At 38.9% G+C, this 14879-nt stretch overlaps 1 protein-coding gene across 7 annotated transcripts in view; it reads right to left on the bottom strand.

Moving 5' to 3' along the window:
• Nucleotides 1–14879, bottom strand: part of LOC106054815 (F-box/LRR-repeat protein 7-like) — a 111576-nt gene that overhangs the window by 34468 nt on the left and 62229 nt on the right. For 2 of the 7 annotated variants that reach the window (XM_013210851.2, XM_013210850.2), the window contains exon 2: nt 836–1518. The exons of the other annotated variants lie outside the window; for them this stretch is intronic. In XM_013210851.2, the coding sequence (XP_013066305.2) occupies nt 836–1322 (487 nt within the window). In that variant the 5' untranslated portion in view covers nt 1323–1518. The remainder of the gene's footprint in view (nt 1–835; nt 1519–14879) is intronic. 7 annotated transcript variants of the gene reach the window in all.

Here is a 14879-nt window from a genome sequence, read left to right as displayed (position 1 = left end):
TTGACTTATGTAACAGTTTAAAAATTGCCGAGGTGCTAAATATCAACTCAATGACAAAGTTTGTTTTCTGGCGCATTTCGAAATCTAATATCTCCAAGACTTGAAACTATTTTATCTAGTATTTAATGGAAAAGTATGCTTAGGGAAAATATCTAAACGCGACAATTTAAAAGTCTGATCACATCACTTTTATTCTACCTAAGTTATTTTATAGTCCAAGGTTATTTGTTTCTTAAGTTACTACAAAGCAATAACCATTGAGAATATAATGAACATATAATACAGACGTTACTTCAAAAAAGAAGATGATTATGTCCTACGAGTCATGCATCTAGTCATGCATGTTAACCAACTAGCGGAATCATAGATCATCATCTTGAAACATTTTTATCATCTGCTTTCTTCAACCATTTAAGAAAAAAAAAAGATGTATTTGTAAATAAAAATGGATGCTTTGAATAATCAGTTCAATATGTTTTTGCTTTTCTTTTATACTTTATCTGAGTCTGCGATACCACCAACGTTCACTACGATAGATTCAAGGAAAAGATCGCCCAGCTAGATGTGTTTATCATATTAATCTATTAGCTTAAATGTTTGGAGAATCTCACGTGAAAATGGTTCGAGTAACACATACATTCTGCATAGAACTAATATACAGGGAAAACACTGGCTAATCCCTGGCTAATCCCTAGGTTTAACAGGGCGCTGTCAGCACCACAATGTTACCCAGCCCCTCTTGCTGGGCCGGCAATAGCCCAGTGGATGCAGTTCTCACCATTCAGCTTGTGCCCTATTCAACGTATTATTTAGATAAGAAAAGCCCTGTGCTTACCGAGACCAAATAAGTCTTGAAGTACGCCACTCCAGTTGGTGTGCTGCTTTATCCTCTTCTGATCCGTCGAGTACGCGTGGGGATGCAGCTGCATTGTTTGGTAGCCGTTTGGTTCTGGTCTCAGCTGCATGCTCTGATAGTCACCTCCTTGCCCTAGATGTTTGGCAAGATGGCTGGGCTGTGGTTGATCTGCCGAGTAGCCAGTCTTTTGCTGATTCGCAGGGTGGCTAACCTGTGTCGTATGTGCAGAGTAACCAACATGTGGCTGATTTGCAGGGTACCCAGCCTGATTTTGATTTGAAAGGTAGCCGGCCTGTTGTTGAATCGCAGGATGGCTGTCCTGCTGCTTGGCAGGATAGCCAGGAAGTATTTTCTTGCCAGGGTAGGGGGGTGGATCCTTCTGAAGATGACGTTGAGCCGGCAGCTGCTGCTGTAGCTCGACGTCGGACTGTAAGGTTTCTTTCTTACGAAACCTAAACTTCTCCATGTCTAACTATGAACGGTTTAGAAATCTCCGAGCACACGGTTTAAGAATATGTTCGCACAAGTCACATTTTGCATTGTTAAATAGTTATCAATAACACAGCTTCTCTCAAAGCATGTCTTTACAAGGACAGATAATTAAAAATATGTTCTGATTGTATTTCATTTCAAATTCACATCCACGTGGACACGTGAAGCACCTAATCATATTGAAAAGTTTATTGAATTATAAATTTCATTCAAATTTAAAACAAATGAAGAATAAACATCCTTGCACATATCATCGCGTGAAAGGTAACAAATGAAATACGAACAAAGAGAGTATAGAGGAACAAAGAGAAGGAATAAGGAGCAGAAAGAAAAAAAGGTAGGAGACAGAAAAGAAGATAAATTAGAGAGAAAGAGAGAAGTGGATAATTGAAAGAGAAAGAGAGAGAGAGAGAAAAAAAGAAATCGAAGAAGAAAATGATGAAGGATCTGCTTATGTACATACTCCCCCTCCCATTCCAACCTCCCCATTTTCTCTTCTAGTTTCTGAAATCTGAATGGGACGGACGGACGGACAGGCGGAGAGACAGGCCACACAAAACTTATAGCGATAAAGTAATAACTTGAATAACTGAATTCGTAATTAAATGTCCATTGGTCATTTCTTATGGCTGAGTTTGTATCACAGAAACCTTAAGCGAATCGTACCTTAGCTTTATACACCAAAGATCATCATAGGACGAATAAAGTGTATATAAATACCTTAATGATCGTCTGGAAAAGATATATAAATAGATGAATGATGTGTTATTAATGCCACGAAGGTATTTTTATGTAAAGTATAGTTGTATATGATGAAACAGTCGTGGTAATCGGTGTGAATAATTTGCATGGAAGTTAAACATAGTGCTGTTTCCAGTAGTCAAGAAATATGTCCATATGAGATGATTGGTGTCTGTTTCAATGTAAAGTATTTTGATTTTAAGTCTAAAGGGCTTATAATCTAATAATGTTTGAAATGGAAAAAAAAAAGGAATTTTTTTGAACTACTCAACAGCACACGCATACACACACAATAAAGACATTACAGAACTGAAATTGTCTCCCTTAATAAACTAAGCGTCCAGAAGGAAAGAAATACAATTTAGTGTGTGTGTGTGTGTGTGTGTGATAAAAATTACTGAGTAAATTTTATATTATATACAGCTCAAAGAGAACTTATTTTGTTGGTTTTTTTTTTTAATTCTAAGATCCAATACTGATACAAAAAAAACAAACAACATAAACGTTTGTTTCAATAGCTAATTGAGATATCAAACTATAACTGGATAAACAATATTGCACCACAAAGATTCATTGCCCACTTTTATAGAAGAGATGTACTTAAAGCTGGGGTGAACGACTGTATAGATAACATAATAAACATGCATATACATACATGCTTTTTACTTGGTCCGGCACGAATATATATTTGCCTGTTTATTGTATCTTCACTTTATACCAATCCCTACATCTGACGGTATCCTTTACAAGGCAGTTGTGGAAACCGCATAGCCGCCTCAATCTGACGACACACATTTTGCAATCAAAATTCGCTCCTGAGTTTTGGGCCAGTTTATTTTTCCTCTTTTAAATTCAATATAGTGTAGAGGCGACACAACATACATACCCCGGCCCCCCTGGCATAACCTTCTATTAAGTTCTATTATTGAAGAGCTCGCACATCAATGCTTCTTTCTGCCGCCAATCTAATGGCGCTTTAGGTCAGAAAAGCAATGGCGGAGAAGAGAGTCAACATAATAGAGCACAACAAATTAACAGCTTCATGAAAGAATGTTACCTCCCCCCCCCCTCTCCCAAGTCTGCTTTGAGAAACTTAACACACACACACACACATAAAACATATTTCAACGTCTGGAGGAGTGTGGGAACACCAGACACAATCCTGGCGTCCGAGCACAGCACGCATGGATGAACAACGCCTCAATGAGGCCTTTCTTTCGGATTCATGCTGACGTTACGACCCAATGGCTCCTTAATCCCAAGAAGAGATTCTCAAATTGTGAAACAGCTTCGATTGGAATGGTCTTTAGTATCTGGAGGGCAAAGTAAACAGCCTCTTTAAATTAGCAGACGATAGGAGAAATTAGTGACCTGAAAAGATCCGAATATGAAAATTTTCTCACAAATTTAAATTGGTCTGTTAAAAAAAAAAGAATTTTAACCTTTTCTGTCAAGTAGAAATGAAAAGGAACTGTTCAGTTTGGTTCTGGGCTATTCTCTTACAAGATGGCACCACTGGAATAAGTCTCGGTCACGAATAAATAAATAAAGTCTCAACAATGATTGATCCAGCTGAAGGTGCCCCCAATTACAGAAGTAACAAAGATCTATATCTAGTTGAAACAAAGACCATTCCTTCAAAAACATACACTTATATTAAGAGTGTCTAGGAGTTGTTTTGTTACCTTACACCTCTGTACAGTTCATTACGCTCAGTTTCGATAACTCTGTTTCAAGACTCCAACAAAGACAATTCAATGATAGTATAGAATGTCTTTTTTTTTTTTTGCTGAGTTATTTTGTTAAACATCTCTACTATTAGGGCTTTTCACAATTGGGGATTTCCCTTGCCTGATTCGACGTAGACAAATAAGTAACGGGAAAACCCGATAAATGTGATGGTTAAGTGGTAAAGTGTTTTGTCTTCCGAGCCGAAAGGGGGGGGGGGGGGGGTCTCAGTTTTGAAGACTGTGATTTTGAATATTGGGAATTTTTGGTTGCCCCTGAGTCCACCATACTCGAATGGGTACCTGACATTTGGTTGGTGAAAGTTAACGCGGTTGACCGTTGTGCTGGCCACGTGACACCTTCGTTAACCGTGGGCAACAGAAACAGATGACCTTTACATCATCTGTCCATAAATAGCAACGTCTGAAAGGTCTACTTTCAAAAAGGAAAAAAAAAGTTTGTAATAGCGAATGTTTTAATTTCATTTCAGGCTCGGGAAGTTTTTTTTTTTTTTTAAGAGATAATTGATGCAGAAAAGTTATAACGAAGATTCTGATCAGCAGTTTAGTGTAAGATATTACATCTACTGTTTGAGTACATTTGCACAGTAGCGCGACAGTGCAACACCGCTCGTGTGACGACGTCCTAAACACTTGTCTAGCTGTCACTTGTATTGCACAGCTAAACATTGACACCTACTAGTCTCTACACCGCCCTACTGTAGTTCTACAGGTAAATTACAATCTTGGGCCTCTATATAACAGGAGGGGTACCGTTACAGTGCATCAGGGGGTGAAGATATGTTCTCAGCTAAGTCTCCTGACCTGGAATATACAGGCTAAACAATTAAACTGTAACGGGGACAGTTACTTGAACAAGGACCATGTGTCAACAAACGGAGGTGTATTGATGGTACTATCTAGATGAAAGAAGCCTCCATATATTTGACTATAAAGTAAATACAAGTAAAGACTGTACACAGGGCCGGATGTACGGGCAATGTAAGACTGTGCGGTCACCCACAGGGCCGGATGTACGGGCAATGTAAGACTGTGCGGTCACCCAGGCCTGTAAAGTGGGCCTTCACATTTCAAACAAAATGTTAATAAAGCATACATGTTACATATACGAGGATAAGGCAAAAAGACGTTATATTTACAAATACTCTATGGGAGATGTTTATCTATGGCGGATAACAATAACTAGCCTTTGGTGCATCCGGTGTAGACATGACAGTTACGACCAAAGACAAAGAAATATATAGACTGCTCCACAGGAATTGGTCTCATCCTTGTATGTATATATGTATGTGTATATGTATGTATGTGTATATGTATGTATGTATATATGTATGTATGTGTATATGTATGTATGTGTATATGTATGTATGTATATATGTATGTATGTGTATATGTATGTATGTGTATATCAATTAGATCTTTTTAGGGATATTTGTTCATAAAGTTCAAATAAGCTTAATTTTTAAGAAAAATCTGGACAAAAAAGAAAAGATCATAATGGCCACCTGTTATAAAAGGAATAGCTCAATCTATAATAATAAAGAGATTTGTGATTTGTATTCATTATTGCGATTAGGGTGGCTGAGTGGTAAAGCCCTTGTCTTACGAACTGGGATGTCCCGGATTCGAATCCTGGTAATTTTAATTTCGGGATCCTTAGGTCGTCTCTGAGTCCACCCAGCTCTAATGGGTACCTGACATTAGTTGGGGAAAAGTAAAAGCGGTTGGTCGTTGTGCTGGCCATCTGACACCCTCGTTAACAGAGGAAAAGCAACATTTTCAAAAATAAATAAATAGTCAAGTAAGAAGATTTGAGGAACAGAAAGAACACGACGAGCTAATATTAGTTGACATGAGCGACACAGAGCTTTGCCTTTTTTATTGCAATTACTATTTTCCACCAATATATATCACCCCCCCCGCTCGCTTTCTCTCTTTCCTTTTTCTCTCTCTCCTTCTTTCTCTCTCTCTCTTTCTCTCTCTCTCTCTCTTTCTTTCTTTCTCTCTCTCTCTCTCTCTGTGTACACACACCTTAAGGTAACAAAATAAAACTAGCACAAACTAACACGGAACTGATTTAACATAGCCTTCATAACCAGAGCGGTGCGGGGGTGGGGTGGGGAGGGCAGAGTAAAGTCATTGATTAACTTCAAATATCAGGTTAGGACGGATCAGAAAACGTGCGTGCTTCACCAAGTCTAAAAATCACACACACGCCTTCAGGGCAACTACGGTATATTAAAAAAAAATCCTTCCCAATACAATGTATGAATGAAGTCCACACCCCTCGATTCCCCCCCCTTTAACTAAACGCCCCACCCTTTTTGTCCATATATCTTCCCCTTCTTTATTAAAGTTGGTATTAATTTGTTGAAAAGTTCCCCCCCTAGTCAATAGTTCCCAGCTGTACTCTCCGTTTCTAGCACTGGGACTTTCACTGACAGTTAAGACTGCTCCGTGGACAAAGGCGCACCGGTCGACCCAGAGCGTTATGATCTATTCCACACAAAGGTGGACCTAATAATGTAACAGTGAAAAGGGATCACGTGGGCGATTAGGTCGTATATATTTAAATTCAACTGGATCGAACATTGGGCTCCATACTATTGCGCCCCATGTTATTGCCGAGTCTATATTAGGCCTTCTGCAACTCAATGCTTACAAATGGTAGAGGCCGAATCGCCATGGAATGAGACTGACGCTGCCTGTGTGTCTGTTGATTGGGTTACGGCAGGTTTGATATCGTCTGCAAGTAAGTGAATGGAATGGCCTAGCTGTGTCATAAAAGTTATTGTACACGGGGTTTCGACTAAGCTGTTTGACTCTTTTTGTCAACATAATGCGCAATACGAAGCTGTAAGAATGTAGTATGGAACAGAGAGAGAGCATATTTTTTACAAAGCTTATATCAACTCACTTTGTCTGTCTGGTAAAAGGTGTGTAAAGGTTATTTTCTTCCACACCCATTCTTGAATCAAGCAGAAACTTCGCACAATTATTCATTGACATAGACAAGACATGAATCAATTTTAAAAAGTAACCATTTAGACAATTAATTACTGGTTTAATAGCAAAAGGGAAACTAATACTTCAGTATTCACAGATGTGGCTAAATTTGTTGGGTTTAGTCCCCTTTCATAGTTATTAACTCTATTTCTCCCTCACGCATTCTCCGATCAAGTTGATACTAAATAAAAATAAACAATTATTTATAGTACTTACGAAAACATGAATCAATAAACAAAAATTCTCAATTAGTCAATTAATTACTGGTAACTAATTAATTTGTTTGATGTCGAATAAGGGAAATAGCTTGTACATTATTGGTAGATATAGTTTTAAGGTCAGAGTTCTTCCTCTTAAGATAAGCTTTGTTTTTGTTTTAGGATTTGTTATATTTTTCTTCATTCACGCTTATTTTTAGGCCTTCTTATCTTATAAATTACAGACGTTAATTCAAAAGAAAAGATTATTACGCTACGCCCTACGCCTATCCAAAAAGGTTCGTTTGGATGATTTCTAGATGTCTGCATGGATGCAATAAGCCGTAAATATTTGTACGTTAAAGAAATATTACAAGACGTTTGAATAAGCTTTGTTAGAGTGTATTGTCGTTGATAATCATTGGAGTTCGCTTTTTAAAGTAAAGTAAAAAAGTAAAATACCCTTTATAGATCTTGCGACCTTATAGGTCTGTCTTCACCTGAGATGAACTCCAATTGGGAACAGAGCAGGAAGGACTCAATCCTCCCGTAGTGCTCTGGCAAGAAACTGGGCCGTTCGGCGTAATGCCTCGTAGCTACCATACAAGTCGAGTGACTGTCTAGACACGTCCCCCCTTAGCTCTCGGAGCTGGGGACACTCGTACAAGATATGATACACTGTTTCGACGCTCTCTCCACAGCGACGTTCCGTCCTACACTGCCCAATGATTGCCTGCTCTAACCTCTTCAAACGCCACCACTGATCGTCGCGATCTGGGTGACGCATACGCTGCCAGACACCAAGGGTCCTGTCGGATTCCTCCTAGGACTTGAACCACTTCTCTTCACCAGAAGATGCCAACCATATGAATTAGCTCATTAAATGGAAGTTGATTGTGTGTCCATATTCATCTTACTACTACTATTTAAAGGGTGTTCTGTTTTTGTTTCTTTTTCATTTTTTTTTTTACATACAGTTAAAAGAATGTAGGTTGATAAGCACAATATTAAATAAATAGAGACGAATCCATTTTTTTGTAAGAGTAGAACCGTATTTAATTACATCACATCTTGTCAACTGGTTTTCACAAACAACTACCAATGACGCAATACATCAACATATTTTCTCTTATTGATATGCTTGAAAGGACACAGTTTGAGAGTTTTGTAAAACTCGCTTCGGTCCCTCTAATGACACATGTTTTGTATGGGGCGCCTGGTCGTGCGTCTGTGACCTCTCGTTTACCCTCGTCCAAAGATCGTCTCATTTCCTCTCCATACTTAACCACCCGTAGAGAACAGGCATTTCAACAGCTTACACCACATGGAAGATATCTAACCACTAAAACGTGAAGATATCTAACCACTAAAACGAGAAGATATCTAACCACTAAAACACTGCTAGTTCAAGATCTAATAATGGGAATACAACGGAAAGCGAGACTTTAAAAAGTAAGGTAATTCTGTCTTCTTCGGGGCATGGCGGCCCCTGCGGCAGGTTTAGTGAAGTTCACCTATCGGATTACTAGGAGAATGTGGTAGTACGTGACAAGTTCAACGACAACCTGCAACATAACTACAACATAACTACAACTAACATTTAAGATACAACCCACAAGAGGTAATGGAGCTCAAGGACGTCCTAAAATCTCAATTAATAATCTCATTCTTGGAAGAGCTTTGGACTAGTTTGCGGTGGGAGGCTGACCATTATTGTTGATGTTGCCGCTGACAGTAAGCAACAAGAATGTTTCACAGAAGTAACATTCCAGACAGATACCATATCAATGAGTCAGCCATCTTGCCACAATTGTTTGTTTACCATGGTTACGACGTGTACATGTTAGCTAATAGCTCATCTTCTTTCTACATGGCGATCCAAACGGAAATGAAGGTTTGGCAGACGAATACAAGACAGACTATAAAACAAACATCCGCATTTTCGTACAAAAATAGTTTCGAAGTTTTATTCTATGTAACTTAACTGTTTTGAAAGAAAGAGACAGCTTAACTACAGTATTGTTGGCAGAAATTAATGTTACCCATATAGCCAGCCATCGTTACATTTTATTTATAATAAATTACCAACCTTCTTTAACCCCTTCCCTTCCAAGGGCTTGGTCTATTTATACTAGAGTGCCTACGTGTACGACAGTGATGCTCAAACTATGGACCCAGGTTCATATTCGGCCCGTGACACGCTTCAATCCGGCTCCTTGAATTGGTGCCCGCAGCGCATACACAAGTCGCTACGGATTCATCGATATTTGTTTCTGCTAAACGGCCCTAAGACTCGTGGGTCAGAAATGGACATGTCCCCTAAGCTGACTTTGGCGAGGGCACCACTGGTGAACACCAAACGAAACACAGAGACAGGCCATCAGAAACGAGCCTGAAAAGGGGACAAAATGTATTTGACACACATATCAGTTACGACTCGGTCCACAAAGGCCGACTATCGCGCTACAGCGCTATATTAACACCCTTGTCTCAAAAAGACACAGACATATATTAGACAGAGACGCACATCTAAAATGTTTAGGAAGAACAGTCAAGGCTTGTAAGCTAACAAGTAAGGTGAAAGGGAGATAACATGATTATTCAAACAGACATGTGTTATAGTTCGTGAGAGAAGCTTACCATGCATAATATAGCAATAATATATACATCTGATATTATCTGTTGACTATAACATAGCTACACATGACAAGTCGACATTGAGATGAAGAGAGAGGGTAATGGATCTAGAAGAGATGGAGACTTACACTATTTGGTTATCAGAAATAATCCCGTAGGTTCTTTGGAAACTGTCGTTAGGAAAATAATAGGCTAATAGAGGAGCAAAACAAAACTCCAGTGGCGTAGCTAAGGTGGGGGAAAAGGGTCCAAATTTGAACCCCCCACCCCGGGCCTCCACTTCGAGGGACCCCCCCCCCCAAATGAGTGTCCAAAATTTGTTTTTACATTAAATATTACGCCATTATCCAATTTCATGATGCCGGATGTCAAAATACAGGGGTCCCTCTAGGTTGTGTAATACATTGTATTTAGTTTTATCTTAAAGACACCATCCCATAGGGAAGCTCTGCTTGTTCCCCAATGTTGATATAATAACACAAATATCCATCACAAAAACATAAGGAGACAAGGTATCCAGATCTAGCATTGTATAGGTCTCTGTTTGCACAGTTCCTTGTCCTATGGTAGATATCACGCAGAGATACGCCCGCGATTAGAAAGAATGCGCCACTTGGCCCAGGTGTAGCGCAGTGTCAAGAGATGGTAACGGGATCCCGATGTTTGCGATAGTACCACAGTCGCATGACTTTATCAGCGGGAGACCCTGGCGAGGCTGACTTGTCACACTATGTGGGTGGCCGATGGCAGCGGACGATGTTGTCATGACTTAACGCCACTGTTTCTACGCGTCGTTCAATATACAATTTCTCACCAAAAAGATAGTTATCAAGCCGTTTTATTACCGAACAGAGGATAAGAAAACAGTTTTATAGTCACTACAGTCGGTTACGTTACACAGAAGGAAGTTTGACATAGACTTATTCCTCAAGACTTGTTAGTTTTTCAGACATTCAATCAGCCCAAACACAGGACGACAGGGGATGGGGGCGGAAAGGCTTCGAACTCGGGACCATCCAACCGACAGTCCGGAACAGAGACCTTGCAACCTTGTCCAACATTCTGCATGTTGGATTGGCAGTACTCTGGCGGTCTTGTGGCGGTAAAAGAAAGGGAATATGAAGAAATTCCCTGTGGTTAAATATGAAGAAATTCCCTGTGGTTAAATATGAAGCAATTCCCTGTGGTTAAATATGAAGCAATTCCCTGTGGTTAAATATGAAGGAATTCCTCGTGGTTAGCGCTGCCTTCGACAGCTTGTAGCAAGCGGTGCGCCACGTATATGGTACGACCCAACCAATAATGGTCGCTAGGATCATTGTTGAACCTTCAGACGGGACTTTACCGCTCAGCCACCACGCCTTATTACTAGAATGATCTTCTTTTAATATTAAAAGAAAATTAAAGAAAGGAAAAAAAATGTCCTAGTATAAGATGAAGTGATTCAAACTTAAGACGGGTGAGGACGCTAATTTGACATTTTTCGGAAATAGGTGTAGACATACATGACGCTCTGAAGTACTTAGTATGGTCCTGTTTGAAAGTATTCGAAACAAGAAACTTAATAATTTGATTGCATCTCCATTAATAAGAACAACTATGCGTGGCAAGCGCTTCACTTCCGAATCCTGGGTTCGAATCCTGGTGAAGACTAGGATTTTTAATTTCGGTATCTCTGGGCGCCTCTGAGTCCAGCCAGCTCTAATGGGTATCTGACATTAGTTGCGGTAAAGTAAAGGCGGTTGGTCGTTGTGCAGGCCACATGACACCCTCGTTAATCGTGGGCCACAGAAACAGATGACCTTTACATCATCTGCCCTATAGACCATAAGGTCTGAAATGGAACATCAAAGCTGTTTTGTTTTCCACGACTTTTTCTGAGCAACAGTTAAAGAATGTTACATTCATCTAACTAGTGAAAGGTGTTTTAAATATCAATTCATGTTTGTAGATCGTTACATTTCTTGTACTAGTTCATAATGAACTGTGTTCGCTAGTACACATAGATCTACATAGTTCAATTATCTGCATGTTCACCTCCCCGAACCATAGTTGTGCTAATAAATGTCACTTTTGTTACATGCCACTAAATCTGTCTACATAGAAAATAATTAGAATAGATAGAGAGAGAGAGACACACACACAGACAGAGAGACAAAGCGAGTGAACGAGAGAGAGAGTGAGAGAGAGAGAGATTTATGACTCCCAATGACTTAGGAAATGACCAATTACAAGCAGAAGAGTAATCAATGTAGTCTAAGAGTTAATACAAACTATTTTAGCAAGAATTTTTCTTATTTTCTGGTTTGTAACGTTTATTGGATTAGTCCCTGTGCTATTTTTAGAGATGGTCATGTGACATTGATTTCAGCTTAATCAGATTATTTGCACCGCCATGGCCTCGTTGGTAGATGGGGGACTACAACTTAAGGGCAAGCACGACAATATACAGGGGGGTCAAAGTGTATCACGAGTCGTAGATGAGCTCACGGTATTAGATCACTTGTGCTCTCCAGAAGATGAAGTCACGGTTCAGTGAACAGAAGCCTTGGAGACAAAGATTGCTGCTCAGTGGTTCGATTTTGGTGTCAATAGATGGTGATAGCTTCGATTTTTTTGTCTTATGTTTTTTTTTTTATATTGTATATAACACCCGTTGAGGAGGGCGATTGGCGGCTATGAAAGAGAAAATGCTGGTATTGATTTTATTTTGTGTTTAGAAAAACGTCTAGCCATTACCCAAAACAAGGATTTCCCTGACCCAAAATAAAAAAAAATATTCCTTTATAAAATCAATCAAATATAGAATGAAAATTTATTCTTTTTTTTTTTTAAATAATAATAATAATTATTATTGTATTTGTATAATAATAAATATATTAAACGCAGTGAGATCATTCCACTATATAAAATTATGTTTATTCTTATTCAATTGGTCCTAGCATACCTTCATAATGAGGTATACATTCACCAGTCGGGATACACGAATTAATGGTATATGTCGACAGTAAATTGACTATTGTTTTATTCCCTCAAAGGAGCTTAAAAACGTCTAATTAGGGCAATTGTGCAGAGTGCACATCATCCTATCAAGCACTATATATTTCCATAAAGTTATGACAAGAAGATAACTTCGGTACAATACACTTTCAGAATATCTGAAGTTTTAGCTCGTGACTCGGAGTACTAGCAAGTTACTTGGTTGACCAATGACAATGCTTTTTCAAATGACCGGAAGTTCTAGGACCTCGTTCTCGTGTACCCCACAAGGCACCTGTGTACTTCGTTTATGATCTGTCTTTTGTACTGCTTTCTTCGAATATACCCTCACATTAGATACCCTCAATCCAGTCGAGTAGAATATCGCGCTGTAGATTCACTACGTCTCAATGGACCTCATCCACCAATCGTAAACAAACAACATTTAGCCACGTGGTGCTCTTTCTCTTCTATATAATTAACGATCTCATGTTTAATTCATGATGGTTGTCACGTGACAGTTTTTTTTCATTGTTTTATCAGTAAGATCACGTGACTAAATATTGTTTGTTTACGATTGGTGAATGAGGTCCATTAGGGTTCTGTCTCACTCAACTTACCGGGGCCCCAAGTCGTATTCCTTAACCCTGGCCCACGGGTGCCCTGCTAAGCCACTTACTAAAGACTGACATTGTGGGCCCACGGTAGTCAAAGGTTTGTCTATGCCTATTACAATACAGTCTAACACCGGACCAATAATTTACATAGCTAGGCCTCATGTTTTTGTTTTTAATTGCTTTGGTAGAGCACATCTGTTGTTTATGACAAGGCTTCCGTCTCGACTCAAACTCGAGCACCGTCAGTAAGTGGCCAAGCATCTTATGCCGCACAGCCCCATGTCCTAAAGTTATGATTTCTGTGATATGCGCTTATGCGCCATTCGAATCACTATTTGAAATACTAAAAGTATAATGAAGTATTATTAAATGTTTTATCGCTCTGTGAAATTACCATAAAAAATACCGAGAGTCCTCTTTGGACGAGAGATAGGTGCTATGTCTTTTACTGTCGTTCTATGGAGTGTTTTTATTCCAATTATTATTTGCGTGTTCACAGCCTGTGTTCTTCTTGTACTGTTTGCAGACAAAACCATAATATCTGATTCAATATTTACCACGGTGGACAGTGTATTGATTTACCGCTCCCCCCCCCTTTTCCCAAACAATACCCGACAGACAAAGGTAATATGGTGCTATGAGCAATATAGCCAGCAAATATTTGTCCGTCTCTCTCTTTTACAAATCTCAGGGGATTATCAATAACAGTGATTCATGCAATGAAACCAGGGGCTGGTGCAATTTAAAAAAAAAAAAGAAGGGGGGGGGGAATATAAAGAAATTTGAAAGAAAACGCAGTGCATTGATAGATGTGTGTATGGGTCTGTGTGTGTACGTGTGCTTGGGTTTGGGTGGTGGGCACAGTGATAAGAAAGAGTAGAGTAGTTGAAGATCAGTTAAAGAGTCAGTGTGTGAAGAAACCAGAAGGAAAGGGAGGAAAGTCTTCTCCGACCAGTCAGACAATGAACTAGACAAATCGAAACCAAACTAAAAAAAAGTAAGGGGCAAGGAAATTAAAAATCAGACGAACTTAAGATCAGTGAACTAGCCAAATGAAATCAGGCAAAAATCATTCAAACTATTTCATCCATTAAGAGACAAACTTTCAAAATAGCAGCGCCTTGATACCGATGTAAACGTCTGCTCCGGACCTGGAAGTGAAGTAGATATAAATAATTCTAGACTTTAAAAAAAAAAAAAAAAAATTCAGGGACGACTACTTCTGATTCTGAAAATTTTCTGTAATTTGAAAAAAAAAAATAATAATAAACAAGCCAAATAAAAATACTCTGGGTTTGTAGAATGATTCTTTTTCTTGAATGTTCCCACCAATGCAGATAACATCAAATTCAAAGTTGTGTTCCTATTTCAAATCGTAAATAAAGTTCTTGGACTTCAACTGATAGCACAATATTCAGTAAATTGTATTCGTAATTCGCAAGTCCAGATTTACAAAATGTATAAGAGTTCGCGTTTGTTAAGTTTTACATAGCTTCAAGTGCGCATACAAGTATCACCTAATAGTAAGCGTACATGTTATTTTAATTGATTACAACATTAAACATGTTAACATTTCGAGAAACAACAGTCAACTTCAAATAGAACT

This window comes from Biomphalaria glabrata, chromosome 11, assembly GCF_947242115.1.
Source record: "Biomphalaria glabrata chromosome 11, xgBioGlab47.1, whole genome shotgun sequence".
NCBI classification, from domain to species: Eukaryota; Metazoa; Mollusca; class Gastropoda; family Planorbidae; genus Biomphalaria; species Biomphalaria glabrata.
Note: the sequence above shows the minus strand (reverse complement) of the source record. Positions and strands in the feature narration are given on the sequence as shown.